Source organism: Lepisma saccharinum, chromosome 11 (assembly GCF_977018435.1).
Source record: "Lepisma saccharinum chromosome 11, izLepSacc3.1, whole genome shotgun sequence".
In the NCBI taxonomy this organism is placed as follows: Eukaryota; Metazoa; Arthropoda; class Insecta; order Zygentoma; family Lepismatidae; genus Lepisma; species Lepisma saccharinum.
Window position 1 is genome coordinate 33,786,098 of NC_139239.1, and position 14,543 is coordinate 33,800,640.

The 14,543-nt window shown below is 37.4% G+C and overlaps 1 protein-coding gene across 5 annotated transcripts in view; it reads right to left on the reverse strand.

The window, feature by feature from the left end:
• The window catches only part of LOC145994707 (cytosolic carboxypeptidase 1-like), a 259,414-nt gene that overhangs the window by 28,497 nt on the left and 216,374 nt on the right, over positions 1 to 14,543 (reverse strand). For all 5 annotated transcript variants that reach the window (XM_083130889.1, XM_083130886.1, XM_083130888.1 and 2 more), the window contains exon 17: positions 842 to 929. In XM_083130889.1, the coding sequence (XP_082987015.1) occupies positions 842 to 929 (88 nt within the window). The remainder of the gene's footprint in view (positions 1 to 841; positions 930 to 14,543) is intronic.

The window sequence follows — 14,543 nt, forward strand, 5'->3', positions numbered from 1 at the left end:
ACTGAACTTCAACTTTGAAAATTTGTTCCCTTCAAACCACAACTTTTGTTTGTTTGATTTGGTTTATTTTACTTCGCATTTCTGCCACTTTTGGCTAATTGTGAAGATGAGGTTGAGTGATGATATGATGAAGGGACATTCACAAACAACACCCATACCCAGACAAGGATTTGAACCTGGAACTCCTGGCATCGTAGCATGATGTGCTAACCACTCTGCCACGGATGACATCACACACAACTTTTGTGATCTGTTACATAGGTGTAACTTGAAAAGTGGATATTTGATACATCCTACTGTACATGCAGTCAGATCCTGCGGTTTTGTTCATTTGCACAGTAAAACATGTAACACAGTACATATCCTCAATTTTAACCACATTTTAAGCTAGTCATTTAGTAATGCTAATTAGAGTACAGGATGTTTTGAATTAGAATTCTTTATTCATGGCCAAAGTTCAGCCTGTGGCTACTCTACCACTTTTAAACTGCAAAACTTGTACAATCAAATAAACAAAAATACAATACTACTAAAACGAATATATCCCTACTAAATATTTCAGTCACTAACACTATATCTGAACTCACTATGTTATTAGTAGCATGAAAAGCAACATACTGACTGATATAAGTATTTTGTCTGTTATGTAATAAAACCATACCAACTATACAGTCTCCATCATTTCATAACAAAAATTTCATTTGTAGCAAAAACTCAAATAAAAGTCTTGATGTTAAGTAAAATAGTATATTAGAATAAACTATAATTTCACAGGAAGAACACAACAAAACAGAATACTAAAGTAAGCTTGCCAACTTGGATTAAAACAACATTCCTTTACCTTTGCATGGTAAATAACAGGATGCAGTGAGGGATTAGGTCTGCTCCAACGGCGGTTTAAATCCTCATCAGTGAGACCACACCTGTGACTGAGAAAGAAATACAATGAAATTAATTTATTATTTAAAACTTATTTATTTGTTTTATTAAACTTAAATCATATTATTATTAATTTCTCATTCAGCTGTATTCACATTTGTGTGGATCAGAAATTATAAGATTTTCAGATTCTCATGAATATCATTATTTAATCCCCAAATCAAAACTAGCTAAATCTCTTCTCATGTTTGTTTTTCTTGTCTGTTCACAGATAGGAAAATCTGGAATGGACCTACAGTTTAAAGTGGGATCCAAACCACTTTGTGCCTCCACAGGATATCAAACCCAGGTCCCCTTGATCACAAGGTGACGACGTTACACTAAGCCATTGGGGAGGCTACCTTTGTATGATTGTATGGTCACCTGTGTATTGCTCATAGGAATATATGTGCTGAGTGCTCCAGTACAGCCTCGGTTTTTACTCTGGGTAAAGAGATTTTTAGACACACGCATGGTGATTTTTTATACATTGTAAGGGGCTTGGCCTCATATAATATGATGGGTGAAAATAGCCTAAGTGCTGGAGCACACAAAATTTTAATTTCAATCAATCAATAACATTCTTTCTTGAACATCGGTAACAATTAAACAACATTAATGGCTAGTTAATACTTCAACAACAAAACAATTATTATGATTATAATTATATGCGATTGTATGTATATAACAATAATATACTATTCAATAGTCAATACCAGTTACAATACGTGTAATTAAATGGACTAAGGACACATGCTGCTAGAATAATTCGATGCACACACTACATAATTCATTTGTTTTATATGAATTCTAAGGTGAAAACCAACAAGTGTAATATGTCAAATTAAAGAGAAGCGTTTACGCTACAATGTTTGTTTGGAACATTTTCTTATCAGATGCCTAGATTATTAATAAATTCATGATAAATATAAAATTAATAGTAAAAAATACGATTTTTCTAATCCTTGATTAACTATTTAACGGTTGCTTCTAACGAAAAACTAAAATAACATTTAAATATAGAACATATGTTAAGTTTTCATTTAAAAAAAAGTTCGTTGAGATTGGGCCGTTGGTTTCAGAGATATAGTTATTTTTTCAAATGTCAACATCCGCCATCTTGGATTGGCCGCCATTTCTATTAGCTACCACTTTGAGATGGCAATCATGGTTTTTTGGCATCCATTCATAACCATGTAACTGTGGTATAAATTAAAATTAGTACCCCCAAATTATACCGAATTCTTGATTTTGGCCACTTGGCCCATAGACTAGTATCTGTAAGAGAAGTTTGTAGCAAAAAGTAAATCAATATAGAAATCCTGTCGCAAACGAAATGCTGAATTGAATTTAATGCGGCTGTACCACAAACTGTGATGGAAAATGTACGAGGGCCATCCGGAAAGGTACCCGTTCGCGCCGTGTGGAGCGCTAGTGACGCGATTAGCCGCCGCTCAAGGTCAAACGACTTCAGTTGACTGTCTGCTCAGTGTGTGCGAAGTTTCGTAGCGCTGTCATTGTAGTTATTGTTTACAATGTTCAAAAGAATTGAAAACACCGCTACTTGTGAAGTTAGGGCTGTGATCAGATTTCTCAACGCCAGGAATGTGCGACCTTGTGATATTCACCTTCAATTAAAGGAGGTTTATGAAGATAATGTTATTGATGAGTCGTCTGTTCGGCGCTGGTGTCGAAACTTTAACTCGGAGAGGGAGAACGTCCATGATGAGGAACGTTCCGGGCGCCCGTCTGTCATTACGGACGAACTGCTGAGTGCAGTTGAGGAATTCATCAAGATCAAGAACGATCGGCGAGTGACACTGGATGAAATCAGTGAACAGTTCACTGATGTTTCACGAACAATTCTTCATGAAATTGTCAAAGATCATTTGTGCAAGGTGGGTCCCTCGCTTCCTTACATTTCATAGTGATGAGGAACGTAAAGAAGGTGTGACTACTTTTCTCAATGGACTGGCGGCAGAGGAATATGAAGCTGGGTAACAAAAACTCGTCACACGTTATGACAAATGCTTAAATGTACATGGAGACTATGTAGAGAAGTAGTTTAAAGTTTATTGTTAACAATTACAAAGTTATTTTCAAAAAATATTTGTTAGTTTTTTAAAAATTCAAAAACTGGTACTACTTTCCGGATGGCCCTCGTAGTTGCATGCAAGCAGGCCTAATATGTTCCAGTTAATGTGCCCCTTGCCAAACGTGTTCCCTGAATTAATTTCATTCTTGTTTTTAGTATTTCCAGTGAAGATAATGTTGAATATGTCGATGACCCACATGACAACGGTGAAAGCGAAAACCTCTTTGATACAGATATGTCTTTTGTGGTGTGTTACCTACAGGTGTTCATTACGATAGTGATAATCTGATTTAGTCTGTGAACAGAACGAGCCACGTGAAAACAATCGCCCGCCTGATGAGAAGGCAAATGTTATAGAATGTTGTCATGTCTAGCATACCAAACATATTTGTCAAATTACATTCTGTCATAAGTGATGATGAGTAGGGACAGAGCCTAAATACACATGATTAGATTCAGAATGCTTACGTAGAAATCGAAACCAAATAAGTGAGCAGATTTGAACTCGAAACTAATATTTTGATATGTGTGAATGAGTAAAATTGTCTTTATCTTCTTTGTAGTGTTAGTTACTGAAATATTTAGTAGGGATAAATGTAATGGAATACTTACGTAAAAGTAGTATTGTATTTTTGTTTGTTCAATTGTACAAGATTTTGCGGGTTAAGTGGTAGAACAGCCACAGGCTGAACTTCGCCCATGAATAAAGAATTTCTAATTTCCAATTCCATTCTCACGCAAAATATTGAAATTATCCGCCGTTCTTCTACGTAATATGGCAGCGTTACCTACCGTGTCAAGCATCTGCACAGCACTTAATATGTTGTAATTGATGTTACTAATGTTATAGAAAAGCTACATCAAAATCCTAGCTATTGTCAGTTATTTAAGAGGTTTTCTCGGGCAATCGGCCAGGTGATTTCCGGATAGGCTTTCATTAGTTCCTTTATTTTTATACTTTAATTAGTCCGCCATTTTTCAATATGGCGGACTTAACGCAGGGTGATCGCTGGGGACTTGATGTGTTGTTATTAATGCTATAAAGAAGTAATGTACCAATATGAATTACTTACTTTATTTTTCCTAATTTCACTAATACGCACAATCCACGTCTTGTTCCAATCGTTGAGTAGGCATTACCTATGCTACGTTTTAGTCTTCACAGGAGAAAAAAAGACAACGAAGTTGAATGGAGAAAAAGAAGTGACGGCACGAAAATCTATTGTGAGAAGCTGTCGCACATCTTCATGTGGAAAAGTCGCCCACATTTAGATGCGAGAAACATAGCTGGCGCGAGGACATCGTCTGCATTTATAAGCACAACGACCTTTCGCAGGATACGGTACCTGTTTGTCTCTGTCCACTCTGAGGCTAACTCGAATATTAAGCGAATATATGGCAGAAAAAGCTTTGTTGCTATTATGACGGGGGACAGGTCTACCCTTTTTATGTAAATTCAGATTTGAAGCTGTGACGGTCAGTCAGAAATGTCTTCAAGCAGTGTTACTGAATCTCAAATGGGGATCGTATCGAAATGAGAAGAGACTGGCCCCGGTCTCGATCCCGTTTCGATATACAAACATCTGTCTCGTTCTCTAATCGATCTCTGGATACATAGAATAAACCACAATATAGAGCGTGTCGCCACACGATCTCTCTCACCATGAAGACAAGCAGCTTTTGTAGATAACGTTTTCCGCTTTACCGCCTTATTTCGACGCTGCGAACCCTCGAAAACTGAATTTTATCCTGAATATATGCAACTACACAGCACAGGCTAACAATCGCCACAATGGCCTAACTTTGTAATTGTTATCAATAAATATCAAACCAGTATGTTCGGGAGAACTCGCATAGTAAATTTGATTTAGGAAATTTTTTCAACTATCATACCAGTCGTGATGGAGACTGAGATTCTCGGATACTAAGTCTCAGTCTCGTCTCGATTTTACAGTGACATAACAGGACCTGTGTTAGGACGTAACTAGTTACAAGTAGGGCATTGCAAGTAACTGTTACGGTTTTGTTCTAACTGTAAGTAGCTGTAACTGTAACAGAGTCACTTTTTGCAATAGAAGAAACGTTATCAACAGTTTCTTTACAACACTTAAATTGAAAATTTGGAATGTGGGGAAGAGATAAATTCGGCAAACCTATTTCCAACTATGTGTCTTCTCTGTACAATAAGGTGAAGGGAGTTTGAGTTGAATTGCCTAATGCACGAAAGCTAAGCTTCGTTACATACTAAATTTAGAACAAACACGCTTCATTACAATTAATTTCTAAGTGCGTGCAAAAAATTCAGTGTTTTAAATGGATTACTGCATTCATTTGAAACGTGGTATTCGAGTTGAAAAAAATCATTGTCCAGGGAGTGGAAAAATGCCACCACTTTCAAAATACCGTGGACGGCACACGAACGTTTTTCTTTTCGAATTAAAATCGTTCAAGTACAGTTGACTGACTCTCTGTTTCATGATTATTATTTCTCGTAATAATATAAATATGTAAGGCTTCACATATGTAATTTAATACACTTAATGATCATTGATTGTAATTTATTTACAAGAAAATATGCAGCTTAAAGTAAACGTAAGAGTAAATTACAGTTACTTTTAAAACAGAACATGTAATAATCAAAATATGATATGAATAGTAGTAGTAGAATGACATTTATTACGCATTGCACTCGAGTAATTTATCTGTATGTAGAAGGGTTCATACGGTTGAACAAAATCAATTCTATTTGTTTGTGAAAACACTAAGTTCATAGAATATGTATGTCGGTTGGGCAACACTTATTAATAATTCATCGACACCGCATTTGGAAATCAAAAGTCAAAACAATTTACAAGCTAATAAGATTTTCTTGTACTCTACACCAAAATTGATGTAAATCGTTTGGGTTTACAATTCCCGTAGAACTTGCGTCTATCTTTGCTGGTTTTAATAAATGTCTTCCGTTCCGAACAAGCACCGCCAGGGGCGCATCTAATTTGCAACACAAGTTAGCTTAAGCAAATTGACAAAAAAATAAGTTTTCTCCACTTTCCCGGGTTCGATCCCCGGCCGGTTCAAATCCGGGAACTTTTCTAACGATGGAAGCGGCCCCGGCGCCCACCCAGCGTCGAATAACATGGGTGCCTGGGGGAAACCCTGGGGGGTAAAGGCGGTCAGGGGCGTTATGCTGATCACATCACCCCCACTCACGACCGGATCAAGAAAGTGTGGGGCGTTACCCCCACACCCCCTATACGCCTTCATGGCGTGGTGCTAAGCACAGGGGAACACTTTACCTTTACTTTTTTTTACCACTTTCCTATTCACTATCGCATTCTGTTGTATTTAAATAATCGACCACCCCTTAAAAAATCAAGGTCTATGTCCACGATGTCTAAGTCCACTTTATGCCCAGTTAGACTAATCGGGACTGGATCCATAGTTTATAGTCAAATCTGCACCACCAAGCAATGCGACTCCACCAGGTATCAAACCCGCGATTCCTCGATTACAAGGCGACAGTGTTACCACTTCTCCATAAAATGAACACGTGCGAGTGGTTACCCATGTTAAGAAAACGTACAGCGTCTATGCGTCACAGGCCCGACAGCCAGTTGTTCAGTCGACCCATGCACCGACGTAATCCTTCGAACATACGAATGAACCTAGCTTCCTTTCTCGGCAGCGGGTTGAATATTATTATTAAGGGAGATGCAGGAATTTGTCGGAAGCAGGCACGCCTTCCACATCTTCCCGGAAGTGAGTAACAATGACACGTTGACGCAAGGGACAGGGTCCTGGGCTAAGAATATACAAGGTGCACGAAAAGTTCCGCACAACAGGCCGAATCACAGTAATATCTTCTGCAGAGTTTTACACAGGTCTGTGGGCGGAATAGTAGGTTGTTGAGCATACGGAGAACATAATCGGAGACTATTGCATGCAACAGCCTCATTCACGGCAACAAAATAACAAAACCCAGTCAATTTTACAATTTGGCCTATGGTACGGGATTTTTCAGACAGCCTGAACAATTTCAGTTTTAACTTTAACGTCAACTTATGTCAGATAGTTGTACATTTCAAATATCTCCTTTTATTTTTATTTTGTGGCCCTTTTAAAAGCAATTTTCTCCAGCGATACCTTTTTGCGGATAGAGGCTCGGAGTTATAGCTCCCCAAGCCACTTCAAATCAGGGTCTGAGAGTAATATATGTTATGAATTATATGCAAAAAAGAATCATCAAGCGAAGTTAATGGTTAAACCAAATTGATGCAAAGTAGTTAACAACAAAAGAGCGTCATTTATTATAATCGAAATAATAAATTTCATACAGAAATATTATTATTTCCCTGTATATGTGCCACTGAAGATACCAGGTTCGAATCCCGATGTTACTTTGCGAGTGCCGTCCCTTCCATCAATCACCAAATTATTCATCACCATAGTCGTGATCAACCCGAAGAGACAGTAAAGCGAGGGAAAATACGAAATAAAAATAGCCCGAACATAGTCTACCTTACTCCTACACTTTTGAAAAGTTGAATAAACTTCTCATACTTATTTAAAAGGGAGTTACTGGACTAGAGCCACTCCAAAATATTCTAGAAGAAAAAACCCAACTATTATGGTCATCGTAAATAGTCGGTCCAAAAATTCATATTTTGTAACGTACTACCACCATGGGCGTATATATAGCTCACGTAAAGGGGGGGGGTTAATTTTTGGTTCAATTAGGGTTCCTATATTTCGGAGCGGGGGGGAATGGACCCCATAAAGTTGTATGTATGTACGTACAACACAATTGTCATTTACATCCCACATAGTGTGGGAACTTTATTTGAAAACTGCGGACTGAACAGATGGGCATCCAAGCACTGACTCTTTATAGTAAGCAGGTTACTATACAATGGAAGAGAATCGTAACTGAAATTCAGCACTGCTAGCAGACGGCGGCGCCATCGTGAAGTCAAAGATGTTTGCAGTACCGTCTGTACCTCGTTAACTTTTGTATTATGGAGAAATGGTTTAATGTAGAGATAGATTGTTTTGTAAAATGAGCATTTTAAAATTACTTCCACGCATTTAAATATAAAAAAAAGTTCAGGAAAGTATAGTCTTAATCATTTCTTCTTTCCCACCCGATTCCAGGACATTTGAACATCCCGAAGAAACTATTCGGAACACCGGGACAAATTATACCATTCCGGGATTGTCCCTGAAAATCCGGGACGTATAGCGCCAATAGGTATGATCTGGCTATCAAAATCCAAACTGCCACCACATGATAGGTCACACACTTATTAAATTAAGTCTATCTACGAACTTCTAACTTTTCTACATAAAATGAGGAGAAAATGCTTTTCAAAAATCTAATCCCAGCTTCTCTTTACAAAAGAATTACAATATTAGAATTAGTCTTTTCCTCCTTTCTACAAAATTGAAAATAACATCATCGGTGTTATTTTAATATTCGTATGTATGAACACTTAACAGTGCAGGGTCCATTAGTCGAGGATCTCCCGTTGAATTGCGAGGACATTATTTCAACCTTCTTAATGTTAAACACATCCTCTCGGGTGTTGAAGATGAAACTGGCAGTGTAGCCAAGATCACCAACAATTTGTGCATATTTAAGTACAAGAGTTTGTCACAATTTTCTACTGTTTACAATGCAAACCCTGGACATGTATTTTCAATTACAGTTTGCCACATTTTTCATTCAGATTTGAAAATGTAAAAAATATCAACCAGGCCATCCAATATTTTGACACACTGTTGCAATGAATGAGGAAAAGGCATTTCATATTGGAATAAGTTGTTGCCATTTTTCAATGTGTTGACTGTTCAGAGAAACTTCGGTTCATTTCTACTACAAAATAGTCCAAAAATGGACAACAGTAACATTTCTACTATTAGTGTATACGATTTCACAAAGTCAACCTACTGAGTATTGATACTTTTCTGTCCATCTTGAGTCAATCAACTTGAGAACGTTACAGAACTTCCCTAGCTATCTTGCACTGCATTTTTTACAACCAACTTACTTTGAGAAGATTGATTGATTTATTTACATTATTTTACTTAGCTTTTGTGCCACTCTTGGCTAATTTCCGAAGATCGGGATGAGTGATCACATGATGAAATTGATGGACACCCACCCGGGACCCACGATGTGCTAACCACGGGTGGAGGGGGGGAGGGCGCTGCTCCTTTAAGAAGACTCGAGGGCAAAATTTTTAACTGATTTGACAGTGTCAATATCGCAGAAATTCCACAGAAATGGGCAATAGCCAGGGTTAAAACACTTCTCTGAAATTATCTATCTCAGCCTCTTAATTCTACCATAACATCTCACCCATTACATCAGCACCATCATATTCTTCACCAACTATTTTTTTTTTAAAGCCATACCCACTCAACCCAGAGAGAGTAGAAGTACTAATAGCTGAAGCTAACCCAGATGCAGTTACAATCTCCAATAAAGACAAGTTTCCATTCCGATCTAGAGTTTGGAAAATGGTTTATCGACTTGCGGGATTATCAAACAGTTGGGAAATTTCAAATTATCAAATAATTAGAAACTGAGGAATATTCAAATCTTGAATGGTATCAAACTATATCGGGAACTTCTAATGAAATTATAATATTCGCGTTACAAGTTCACAAGCAGCTGCTTCGGGCAGAAATTACGTGTGGCATTATAGAATTTGTAAAATGTCAGGAGTTTTCTGAGTATTTTCCAGAGAGATTTCGAATCTATCAGGAAATTGCAGACATTTGCTTTGCAGTTCCATCTGGTGTGTGGAATCAATTTCTTTCCCATCCGTATCCCGTTCTATACGCTTGTAATTTATGAGAACAAAATAAGTCTGAAGAAATTTTTACGAATAAGTCTCTCAGCACAGCTAATAGAATAAGTAATATGTTAATTTTACTGAACCTAAGGGGGGGGGGACCCGTTGAACCCGCCCTTTAAATACGCCCATGACTACCACGTATAGGAATGAAAAGTTTTGCTTTGCCGAGACAGGGGGAGGGGAGTGCGCGGTCCGTTGCTGCATTCACGTGTCAACAGGAAATGTATACATTTGAAAGAAAATTCACTGTTTTTGAAGGTAAATAAGTGTGCTTATTTAATTCACCTTTAAAAATAATATTTTTTACACTGTTACTTTAAAACCTCAACGTCGAGCAGCAGCAGCAGAAGAAAACATGTTGTAGCGCAAACACCAGCCATTTGTGAATGCTAATTAAGTTTGTTAAACTGAAAAATGACAATATTTTATTGTAATTCTTCGTTTATCACAAGACTCATAGCTTCGTTTCATCTGCTGCAGTAAATATCTACGAGAAGAAAATTTTGAACAAAAAAACTATAAAGAAGTCAGCGTCAGGGTGCCTGCCGAGTTTGAAGAAGATGTACACATCTTGTGAGTAATCGTGACTTTTTCATGGAAGGGGAGAATTACCTTCTCAAAACCACTCTTCTCACAGTCCTTCCCAAAGCAATCTGAACCTAAAATCTGCAGCTGTTCACCCGGCTTTAGTCAAGGCCGTTCGTGGTAATGTCCGCCTCGAACTTCCAATAAACCAAGACAAGTTTTCTTTTTGTTTCTTTTGCCTATAAAACAGCATGTACTACCACGAGCATACTTTTTTTTGCTCGGTTCTCCAAAATACTTTTGTTCTGCGGTCAGCGAAGCTCAGAGGAACATTTTTTTCCCAACATCTTCGCTGACAGTCAATGGCCAGAAGGTATCTCGACGAGAACAAAGAACGGAGACCCGAAACACTGTTGGATCAAAGAAGAGATGCCAATGAAGATATTAGCAAAGGCTGAGTTTTGCTCTTGCTTACTTTTACTTTTTACAGTATGAAATTATTTTTAGAAACGAATAACATGATTTTATCAGCTGCGTAGTGCATCTGAGTATAACAGTGTGAACACAAATTCTGGACATTTATCGGAGTTCCTTCACGTCATAAGTTCATGCTTCATTGTCATCGTCGCGATTTATCTAACGTGGCAGAAAAATGACGAAATACTGTAGATCAGGACCGTAGAAACTAATTTCACTGATAGTGCAGTTGCATAACGACAAAGTTACTGCCTACCTTGTAGTCCACTTCAATGGAGGTTTCCTAAAATATTACAGTCTTATCCTAATACATGGTATCTTGTTCATCCAATTAGAAGCTGGGATCCTTTTGGATGCTAACCTCGTATATTCAGTTAAATTTTTTACTTCATTCAGCTCTCACGTCAACGGTACTTCCGAAGTAAAATATTAGCATAAAACGAAAAAGAAACAAATTGAAACAAATGCTATTTTTAAGAGTGATCAATACTGATGAAGTTTAAACATTTAATCACATATGGTGTAAATATATTGAATACCGTTTGTTCCTCCACGTTTTTACATTTAGACAAGAGTCTGAAATTTATCATTGTATCTTATATCGATAGCAATATTCGTAACCTGTCTTGCAGTATATTGGCGATACACACTATCGTTTTTTACCTTAGCTTGTAAATAAAATACGCTATTGAATCCTTAAAAAAAATCCATCTCAATATTACACATTATGAATGGCACTCCTTTCTTTCATTCTATTTTGATTATTTGTGAAAACAATACTGGTAAAGCTACCACTGTGCATTGCAGCGTTCTATGAACTCACACAGGGGCCTAGAGGTTTAGCCCCACACATTTTCGATCACAGTAGTGGTGATGTGTTCAGCACCACGTTCCGGCCACCTTTACACCCAGTCTCTCGCAGACTGAACCACGTACTCACTTATTAGAGACTGGGTCACTTTATGCAGTGACATTATCTGGAGAAATTCCTACCAGATACATCCACCCCGGGAATCGAACCAGGGTCTCCCGCGTCGAAGTCAACTAATTTTGATGCGAGTACTTGTATTTCTTTTAAGTCTGTTTCCCGTTCATCCGTAAAACAGAGATAAATTGTCTTAGATTAGATGTGCTTTCGCGTTTCATATTATCTCGGATCTCTGTTGGTAAAGAGTTTTGGAAAATGTTTCACAATTCATCAACATCATCTGTTTGCCTGGCATTTACATGGACACTGTAGGCCTAAATATATAGGTTTTGATCTCTTAATCGACTGATTTTGGATTATTGAAGACCAATTTTGCATGCGGCCTGCCTGAAAAGCTCCAAATAATACGAGGTCAATAATGTTGATCGCTGCAACGGTAAATGAAGGAGCAATGACTTTGTCTAGCACCGCATTATGTCCGGTATATTACGAGCCATTCGTATGCCAGAACAGTAAACCACTAATGGAGTGAATAAGAAATGAATGCTTACATTAGAAACACGCTATAGTTATTTCTTCATACATACAAACATAATAATATTACGGAAGGTTCCTACAGAAATTTCGAATGAATAATAACAATAACATACTAATGCATCAGATAAAAATTATCTTTGGAACAATATGAAAGTGCACGTCTTATACAGAATTCTTGGCGCACATTTATAAATATACGATTAACATTTACGTAGTTGGAGCGCACTAATATCTAACAGGATACCATTCGAAGTTCCAAGTAACAAAATTTTAATTCTTACAATCTGAAGCACTGAAGGAATATGCCTCCAAAGTCATCAGTTTCCTATGGACCTCGCTAATAATATCAATGAATTATTGACGTAGGTCTTACTTGGAGTAAGAATCAACAATTAATTATTTTTAAAGAAAAATATTGAAATGCTTGTTTCGGAACTATTATTAGTGAAGATCAGTATTTCTTCTACGGATCAAATGCAGAGCCGAAGTTTGAGAATTTTGGTGTCTTGTTCATAATCTAATTAAAACTTCTTCGACAAAGGAAAAATTAATAGTACTCGTATTTCATATTTTCTTTTATCTTCGATCATCTAGTGCAGGGACGCACAAAATTTTATATAATTATCTAAGGTGAGTGACCGCTAGAGCGATAATAGCAGGCCAACTTACACAACTAAAAATAATGTTCATAGTTTCCCCCTTCCTTATTCTGTTTCATGTATTTTCTTCTCTCGCTCATTCTTTCATTTTCCCTTCTCTGTCCTCTTCTTAATTCTGTTTCTTTCGTTTCTTCCTCGTTCACTTTTTCTTGAGGAAGGGAATTAGGTTATTTTAGGTTGCTTTTCTGCCAAGGATGAGGATGAGTGATGGTATGATGAAATTGATGAAGAGATTCACAAAGAACATCCATGCCAAGGGCGGGATTCGAACCCTGGACATGTGCTAACCACTCCGCCACGGAAGTCGGCGTTCACTTTCTCTTGTTTCTTAATTATTCCATTTTCCTCTTTAAGAATTTCTAGACGAAATATGGCGAGCCACACAAAAAAATGGCGGGTCGGATGTGTCCCGGGGTCGTTGTTTGGGTAGGCCTGATCTAGTGTCTCACAAAAGTTACCAATAGGAATGATCAATTTTTCGCTCATGTTAACTTTCCACACAAAATTCTAATACAATCTTTTTCGTAGAAATCAACCACAGAGAAAACTATTACGAAGCAGATGCTGGACTATATTGGCCTCCGTCAGCCACACAGTTTTCAAAAATTCCTCTCATTTCGTAAAATCGCCTTGATATTCTAAATTCTGAAAACTTATAACTGCTTAAAATTCCTTCAAGAGCACTCTATCTATGATGGGAAATAGGCTTACGTGACCACGAAACTATTGCGAAGATCTAGACAACAGCGAAAGAAAACCACACGAATTCACATAAATGTTCTAGCAGGAATTTTAAGAAGTTTTATGCAATTTTTCAGTATTTGGAATATGATAGCGGTTTTTAGAAAGAAGATTAACATTCGAAAACGGATACGTTGGTGTCGGCCAGAGGTTCAGTGAAGCCTTAATAGGAAATGCCAGGCGAGCATCAACCAGTGGAAACAGTTTAATTCCCCCCCCCCCATTTTTACCTTAATTCACTTCACCAGGTTGATGATAACGATGGTAATATATTGTGATTATAAAATAGCTAACATAATAAATACAAAATTTATATTTAACGATGCGAAATCACAAGACCAATAAATCTGCACTGGTTGTTGGGTCTTTCTCCGAAGGGGGACGGTTAGTGTAAAGCACGATGATGTCAGGAATCCAAAGTTCTACCGTGGGAAAGCTTTCAAGTTTAACTGTGTTGGGTCATCATCAGCGTTCATTCATCATCGTGATTACCTACAGAGGTTCAAAAGCAATATAATTAAAAATATACAAATGTTTCAAGCAGCATCATGATAGGCTGCTTTTATAATGAGGATGAATTTTCAAATCTTGTCGTAACCATATATTCCACTCAATAATATCAATGTGGTAGCCTACTTTATACCTTGTGCCCATTAAAAAATCTCAAGGTCAAGAACGAGATTTCTCTCTATTCTGTTGTCCTACGCATGATCCGTTGCTCTGTTATTAGTTACATGTTCTTAATTTACTTGTGATTAATGCCAAGCACAAACCTTCAATAGTTGAACAAGCGTGACCAAGGT